The sequence below is a fragment of the Motacilla alba genome, chromosome 1 (assembly GCF_015832195.1).
Source record: "Motacilla alba alba isolate MOTALB_02 chromosome 1, Motacilla_alba_V1.0_pri, whole genome shotgun sequence".
NCBI classification, from domain to species: Eukaryota; Metazoa; Chordata; class Aves; order Passeriformes; family Motacillidae; genus Motacilla; species Motacilla alba.
In genome coordinates this window covers 100,362,479-100,371,410 of record NC_052016.1, presented here as the reverse complement: position 1 = coordinate 100,371,410, position 8,932 = coordinate 100,362,479, and the positions used below count along the sequence as shown (strand labels likewise).

At 37.5% G+C, this 8,932-nt stretch overlaps 1 protein-coding gene across 1 annotated transcript in view; it reads right to left on the bottom strand.

Annotated features, from left to right (window-relative positions):
* Positions 1–3,269: 3,269 nt before the first annotated feature.
* COL4A1 (collagen type IV alpha 1 chain) overlaps positions 3,270–8,932 on the bottom strand; it is a 119,776-nt gene continuing 114,113 nt past the window's right edge. The window contains exons 50-52 of the mRNA XM_038131715.1: positions 7,362–7,476; positions 6,560–6,732; positions 3,270–4,927 (exon numbers count right to left, since the gene is read on the bottom strand). Of these exons, the coding sequence (XP_037987643.1) occupies positions 4,846–4,927; positions 6,560–6,732; positions 7,362–7,476 (370 nt within the window). The 3' untranslated portion in view covers positions 3,270–4,845. The remainder of the gene's footprint in view (positions 4,928–6,559; positions 6,733–7,361; positions 7,477–8,932) is intronic.

Below are 8,932 nucleotides of genomic sequence, written 5' to 3'. Positions count from 1 at the left end.
TGAGAGGAACGTTCTAGCAAAAACACCATGGGTTACACTGGTCTAAAAGCTGTGCACTAAGCATAACAAAAAGGTTTAATCAATGCTCTTTAGACTGTTTTACAAGGACTGTTTTCTCCCCTACCCAAGCCATTTTACATGTTTATTCACTACAGCGTAAATCGTACTTCATGGGGTTGAGATGACAAATGAATCCTGCCACAATTCTGCATGAAGTCTAACATGTTTTCTTAGGCGAGACAGGAGTTGACAGAGCATCAAATGATCATGTTCCATCTATAACTTTCACTCTGTCAAGTCTTCTATCCTCTGCACACCAATTATAACAAATACAGCTGACTGCATACAGCCAGAGGGGAAAAAAAGGCAATTCTCTAACATATGTAAAAGATTCAGACATTTTAAAATCTTTTCAATGTTTATACTCTGTTCTCTGCTTTGGAGACAATGAAAAGCTGGAAAGCAATGTACCTTTAAAAATCAACACTGTAAGTAAGAATATTCAGCTCTGAGTATCATGCTCTTACAGTGGGAGCTGAAGAGAGAAGGCGGTGTCAGTGAGCCTGATTGGGCAAAATATCTTACAATAGAAGCATTCCTGTGTTCATGAGAAGTAGTAGTGATTTATCCTCCCACAGATATTAACACCTCAAGCAACACAACAAGGTTATTGTTTGCCAGAGAGAAATAGCCAAAACCCACACTCCCCTCTGCATTTTTTTAAGGACTTTCCTCCGACACTCTGAAGAAAGAGAATGGTTTAAAGATTATACTTCCAGGAAATTTTTTGAGGTTGTTTTGTTACTACATCTTTCACAAAGAACATGTGCTTCTTCTTTAGCTGTTAGTGCTAAAAGTAAGTTTGTGCATTATTTTTTTATTTATAATTCTGCTGCAGAGACTTCAGCAATATTACAAATTCACAATATTTATCCATTTCCTACTACATTTTTACTAATGGATGGGTGGAATTAGTTTCTTCTCTCTACCATCTTACCTCTGAAACTGACAGGCTGAACACTTCCATGTGGCCACTTCTTTTTTTAATGATTAATTATATCCCAGATCATCCATCACTGGTCTCAGAATTTGTCTGAACTTGAAATACGCATTTAAAGATCCACCCTGGTCTCTCATGTTCTCACTATTATCTAATTCAGAATGTGAAGATCATAAGAAAGATAATTTCTATACGAAGAGGTGGAAACCCAGTGGGCAGCACATTGCTGCAACGACGTGACCAGCAGAGAGAGGTAAGCTCCACTGCAACCTCTGAAAAAATGCTGTTGGTCTCCTCCCAGAAGTCCCAGTGCAGACATGGCCAACCACCTTTACAGAGTAAGGGATGGAGTACAGGCAGGTACTGAGGTAGCTGCCATTTCAACTTGTCAGTGGTCTTTCTTCGTGCCAGGTGCTGTATTTTCTATTTAGCTGGTGCTCTGAGATCCACAAGCCTGGCTCTGTCTTTATGTTTCACCTTATGCAGTTAGTGCAGATTATTACAGATTTATAAAAGATGGAAAATAGGGAAGGAATTCTCAAAAAGTCATGCAGATATACAAGTTCAGTCATGAAGAATACAATCACTTTTCTGGGAGCCTAGTATGGGGATATTGTTCTCAGGAGTGCTGTTACATAGAAAAAAGAGTATTTCATCAAGGAAGTTACCACTATGAAACTAGTAAGAGATATAAACTGAATGTACATTTATCAAAAAAGACACACCGGCTAAGACATCATTTGCTTCAAATTATATATCAGATCACTTAATTATATTATATTTTTATTTTGCAGTATGTATAGAAATTTTTTTAATTGAAAACTGATCCATTCCTATTTCAAAAGGAAAAATTGCTGGTGACTAGAACATGTCAAAGTAGAGATGGAGACATGAGAAAATAGTCATGTATTCAATAGGGTCATGATAGCAGATGAGAGACCAAGGTATTTGTTAGTGTAAAGCTGTCCCTCCCAGTGTTACCGCAAAGAGAGCAAGGGCACCACCTGCTGTTTTAGAAATGTATTTATTTGGAACATGACAGCGACTCTTCAAGTACTGCACTCAAAAATTTTCTCCTGAAATTGAAGCTTCTGCAAGATGATTTGAACAAGTGATGAGTTAGCAGTTGCCTGTTCACACGATGAACTTTATTGTAGCCACAACACCGGCCATAAATGCCTGAATATGGGGTACTTTAGAGGTTTTTGAAAGCAAGGCAGTGTTTTCACACGGGCTCTTCCTCACCCAGGGCATCAAAATCTAGCATTCACACATTCTCAGGAGATATGACTGATATTCAGTAAGCACCAAAAAGTTTAGTGACTGATTTAAGAAGAAACAGCATCTTTAGCATGAGAATGGTTTAGGACATTATATGAGCTGGAGCTTATTGAATAAATAATAACTATTAGATAAGGAACACATCAAACTACAGTTCAAGCAGTTTTCAAAAATTTTCAAAGGACCTTGTTTCCAAATGCTCCCAACTGAGAAGACAAGGGTTCATACACACCAAGCTGATTTAAACATACATGAAGAACTTTATAAACCCAACTGTCCGGCGGTTCTAAAACAAATTGACCATGGTAAATTAAATCCCTAGCTGACCAGAAGATAAAATGTAAAGTGTGAGCAGCAGTTTGGATGCTCTGAGTCAGTTCAGACTCAATTTTTGAATAATTTTTCCTAGATGCCACGTTATAGTCTTCTCCTCTTCTGGATGCCAAGTGTCCTTGGGAAAACCCTGCAAGAGGCTGCTCAGCCATAATCAGACTGTTTTATTTTATAGACTAGAAAGGAACTTTTGTGAGGACTGGTCTTCTACAAATAAGATTATCAAGTGTCAGAACTTCCATAAGAGTTAAGAATCATTGCTAAATGAAATGGCCAATTTCTATGCAGGAGCCTTCAGCCATTTGGTCAGACAATGTCCTGAAGGATTTTAATTGAAAAACAAGTTCAAAACAGCAGCAGCAGCCGCAGTGTCTTCAGAAATTTTGGAAAACAACATGAAACTTTAGCAAATTAGATGCTTTTGCCAAGGAAAATGATAGCATGGCCCATTTCCTTTTCAACCAGAGCCAAGATTCACCTTGATCACTTAAAAGCAAAGTTATATATTTTAATTTTTATCCTGTATAATTCAGTTCTGTTTGTGCACAAGAATTCAAAGGAAAAGTGAAAATTGTGCATAATTTGTTGATTCCCATGAGCTGAGATGAAGTTAGCAGATTTTTGTAATGTGTTCATATCAAATACATTTCAACAATAAGTTTCTCATGTTTTATCTATCAGTTTCAGTTCTTACAAGATAACAACAGAGGTGTCAGCACAGTGCCCTGTTTCCCCCTTTAAGAAGATGCTTTGTACATCTGCAAGATGTGCAAAACAAAAATCATCTATGATTGCATCAAGCTTGTGCATTTATTGGTGGCTTATTAAAATTAATTAATTGCTGTAAATGAATGGTAATAACAAATTAGTAAAAACATCTTCCTTTCTTCTGTTGGTTTTTTTTTTTTACACAAATAGTTTTATTACAAACTTGAATTTTTAAGAAATACACATGTAAGAAATTACACAAAGGCCTTGGCATTTGCAAAAATCTTTTGGTATTTGCATGGTAATAGTCCATAAAACATTTTTGGACACAGATGTGCTCAAACAACGGTATCATTGCATAGAAATGCTTTAGAAATATATCTGAGGCCACTTTGAAGAACTTTTTGGCACAATATTAACAAAATTAAGGCCTTAAATTTTTCAAAATCAAGTAATTCAGTGTGTGAGTAGTGTTTAAAACCCTGAAAAATATTAAATACAGAATAAAGACTATAAGCTCAAAGCAGAATTTACTATTATAAACACAAATAACTATTAACCTGGGTTCAGTCTCTGCAACTTCAGCATTGAAATGGCTACGTAAAATGAACATTTCACATTGTGTTTTGGCATTTAACACCTAATTCATGTCACCGAAAAGAAGAAAAATTTTGTAAGCTTCTTTTTGAAATTATAAACGTAGAGCTTGATTTGCCTAATGGTCGATATCTATATAAATTACTAAAATATTTATATATATATTTTTTCTTGACCATTGCTGGATCATTCTTTATTCCACAGGAAAGTTTGTTCTACTGCACAAAGAAGCTGCATAGTACCAACATAGCAGAAACACTTACTTGCCTATCTGTGAAGCCAAGTTGACAATCTCTTTCAGATGTAGACCCATTAATACTGACAGCACTAAAGGCTACAAACAGAAGCAAAGGTTTGCAGGATGGCAATCTATGTTGTGAAAAGATGGTTACATGTTGCTTAACCACAGTCTGTAATCCCAAACCTCTTTTTTACATTAGTATTTCTTTGTACAAGAACAATAAGTACATACCCAAGAGTCTGGGATTTTGAGACACCTAGATAACGGTAACAAACTTATCTGGGGAAGAAAAATGAATCTAAATATATAATACAAGAATGAGAAAGGGGGGTCAAACAGTATAAGGCAGAACTGCATACCTCCTAGCACCTTTGCATTTTTTTTCTGGATAAATGCTGACTTTTTTATTCTATCAGTGCATTGCATTTATATAAAAAATACATATACTTTGATCAAAAGTGCCATTTGGCATGTCAACATTTGAAGCTTATCTTTGTTGTCTCTTTTCTTCTTTAGCAAGGACAGGGCCAGTAAAGCAGTGTGTGTTAGTTATGCAAGTTCCTAAAAGGCACTTTACTGTTTTCATATTGGACAACAATGAGGTACATATGATATATGTCTAGGCTTCATTGCTGTTAAACGAATAGCACCATATTGTGTGAAATTAGTTGAAATTCAAAAGTCATTATGTTTTTCTCATACAGACTTGACAACGGCTAACATTTGAGCGTAGATCCCCGGCTTTCAAGGTTGAGGGAGTCGGTTTCCTATGGAAAAGAAAGAAATGAAAAGACCCATTAACAATTTTCAGGTTCAAAACTGACAACACCAGCTTGGAATGCAAGTCTCCCTTCCAGCCTCTGCTGAATCAAGAAGGTGTTCCTAAGTTCTCCAGTGTGTAATCACTTCCAAGTTTGGTCACAAACTATGGTAAGATTAGTTTTAAACATCACACACTTACTGAAGAATTCAGTTCTTTCACAAGGCATAACATTTCCTTAACCTAGAACACCATCTGTTAAAGCAGCAGCTGGAAAACAATATAGAATTTGGGTAATAAAACAAAATTGGGTAAGGAGCTGAAATTTGACTGTTTATGAGTTTCTGCTAACTCATGTGACTTTAAAGACAGATGAAAAGCTGGCAAAGGAAATTATGTGATGTCATATAGAAACACAAACCAAGCCTTGAGTCTCTAACCTGTCATAAAGAATTACTCCTAGCAACTAGAAATAAATCATTTTCAGACAAAGGTGTGCTTGCATTTAATGATTTTCATTTAAAAAGATTAAGAGTTTACAGGAAATTGAGACGTATTTGTGATTTCTGATAGCAGGGCAGGTTCCCTGATCAGGGATTATTTTATTAATCTGAGGCATAGTTTGCAGGCAGAAAAGCACATGAAGTTGAGAGGTCTCTGGGTAGGACTCGAGGAATGGAAGCAACTGTAGTGCTCACTCTAAATTTTCTTCTGACCAGCTTTCCTCTTTCCTAGGGATCCAGGGCTTACCCTAGTGGTGGGGGTAGTTGTGGCAGTATTTTTTCTGGTTGACAAGATTATTACAGCCCCAGCAATACTCAGTCTCAGTGCTCAGTTTTTCTACCCACCCCATTGACAGCTATCTGATAAACAAACAGTGAAAACTGACTAAACAACCTGCTTCATTCTGAGACAGGCAAGGCAGCATTCACAGATCCAGAGAGAAGATGTGAAGAGACAAAGGGCAACAGGAGCAGCAGTCAGGAGTGTGGTGGAAGAGGGTGACCACCTGCACACCAGACAAAATGTCTGCTGACCAGTTTTGCTATACAGACATGGGAACTGACTTATATGCCAACAAATTAGTAACATTTATATAGAGCAATGAGCCTGTGTTGAAAAATACTCATGTGCAGGAGACCAGAATAAAGCCCATAACCACCAGCTGCATTTTACTCAAACATACTTCCTCTAACATTAGGGAAAAGTAAATAATTGTTCAACTCACTTAGTTTAACACCTGTACAAATTACAAGCAGTTCTAATATATGTTAATGTCCATTTACAGGAAATTATATATTCTAATCTAATTTCAATCAGTATGTCAGCCTATCCCAGTTACCACTTGGTGAATACAATCAGAAACACAGTGGAATTGTGAGCACTGTCAGATTATTCTGAAAAGCAAAATACATGATAGAAATGACACATTGGAAACACTAAATGATGATGCATTCATTAATTCCCCGAAAGCTATTATTTTTTTTTCTTTCTGATACAAAAGTAATTAACTACATAAATTAACTGTGCTGGTGGACAGCCAATACTTGAACATGCATTACATTCAAAAAATACTTCTTTTATTCAGTGATAAGGCTCAACTGAGTCTCAAAGAGTGATAACTAAATCAGGAACTTACCTGAACATCTCATTCCTTTCTATAGTGGCAAGCCAGAAGCTGTAAGCATTTGCATAGTAGTTGCAGGTGCCCCGGCCATGGCATTCAATGAAGGGAGCGCTGCGGAACTCCTCTAGGCAGGAACCAGGGGATGCCAGGGCCTGGCCAGAGCCCTCTGCACCAGCACTGGTGTGCTAAGAAAAGGCAAAGGCATTGGTCAAGGAGGGACTCTTTACCTCTTCTGCTACAACTTCAGTGAACTGTCTCACACAAATATTTCTTCACACTTCCCTCCTTTTCCTCTGTTCTGTCCATCTGCTCTGTTTTGTTGCTCAGCTTAAGGAGGAACGGTAAGGTGGAGCTGAAGACTCCAGAGAAGGCATTGGGTTCTCTCACTCAACAGCAGCATGACACATGAGCAATATCAGCTTTGGGGACAGCTATATGCACAGAAGTCCTTCAGGAGAGACAGCAGGACTCAAGCTATCTCTATGTAAGCAACATGCCAGGGCTAGCTCTTGGCCCAGGGGGCACAAGGTCTCGTATGGCTTTTATCTGAACACCTTAACTCCATTCCCACCCCACATCACAGTGGCCTCTTTCCCATTGCCAAGTGCCAACAGCTCTGGATCCAGCTGCGTCTCAGACCATGCCCAGGCCTTGCCTGGGAAAATGATCAGATTCTTTTTGAAGTCTCTACAAAAGGTGGAGGTCTAATGCCCTCCTAAAACCTAAAGGGACATAGTCAGATACTAAATTTCCATAGATCAAAACCCTGAAACAAATGCCTTCCTCAGCTCAGAGTATGTCCCAGCACACTTACCATGACAAAGGAGTAACCAATCCAAAGTGAGCTCCAGCCGTCAGGACACGGTGGTATTTGAATTGTTTGACTGTGAACAGCTATTACCATAGCAGGAGCTTCACACACAGAGCATCTAGAAGGACCAAGACATGAATGAGCTGCATGCACTTAAGGATTAATAGTTCTTTATTCAGAAGCTACTTTATTTATGGAATCTTGAAATAGAAAATGTTGTCACGTTCAAAACCAAAGGAAAATCACAATGTTTCATTCAGAAAAACAGCCAATTGGTTCCTTTTTCTTTTTTGTTAATTTCTAATTGATTTGATAAACTTCTAATTTCTCCCTTACTTAGAGACAGTTCAACTATTAAGTCTTATTCCTATTAGCTTTCCTATGAGAAAAGAACAAAGACCTCTTATCTGAATATTTACACGTATTTTTCTTTTTCTAGTCCTGTTTGTACTGAAGTTTCTAAAAGTGCTCAATGTCATGAACATGGGGGGCAAATAGCCAAACACGGTATCTCAGCAAGTATCACTTAAAAGTGGTCTACTCTGATCAGAAACAAGTAACAGCAATTCATCATCCTAAACTTAGCTCTGACTTCCAGAGAAAAAGCCATCTCTCTGGAGAATGTCTTACAAAGGCAATCACTGCTAATCTAATCTAATGCAGACTCTTTCCCATGCATTTTCCTTGAAAGTGTTTTTTATTTACATTTGTGGTCTGTATCTCCAGTAAGAGATTTCCAGCAAAGTAACTTGCACAACAAACTTCAAAGCAATTCTTCAGAAAGGCATGCAGCACCAGTTCTTTTACTTTAGATAAATTCCTCGTGTCTCAGAACTGCTAGGTTACTGAATAATCCCATGACCAATCATTCCTCCACAGAATCATAAAAAACCCATGAGCTGGGCTGGAATTTTAATATGGGGGCTGGTAATAAGGAATTTGGTAGATATAATCAGTTTTTCCTTGTACAATTCTTCAACTGGCTGCTGCAATTAGCAATTATGAAATTATTCAAAACTATACAATCTGAATCCTGTTATCAGCGCAGGGAAAAGAATCAAGTGCAAAATGGATTAAGTTGGACTCTGGAAAATGCAAAAAGAAGCAAAGGTATTCAGAATGAAAGCCTTCTATTTCTGCCTTGTGAAGACTGCTTTTATACCTCCTGCCTTCATCTTTAGTGCAGAAGCAAGAGAGTTATTTTAAGAGACACATCAATGAAAGAGTAAGTTAAAAGAAGGAATGTAAAGCTGCCTCTATTCTTGGAGCTCTACTTTGCTTCAAGAGATTTCTGGTATTTCAGCAGAAGGCCTTACAGGAAAAGAAGTCCTATGATTCAAGGCAGCAAGTGACACTTCTACACATTTTCTACATTTGGACAGGGAAAAGTGTTGGTTAAAAAGCATCAACTAATAAAATAAATTGAAAGAAGAGTCTTCCAGATTCTTTGCTAGATTTCTAAAATGAATATTATGACTATTTAGCTAGTTTCTATGATTAAAAGGAGAAAAAACACATAAGCATACATGCACACACGCACACACATACATACATGTACACACTTACGCGTTCTT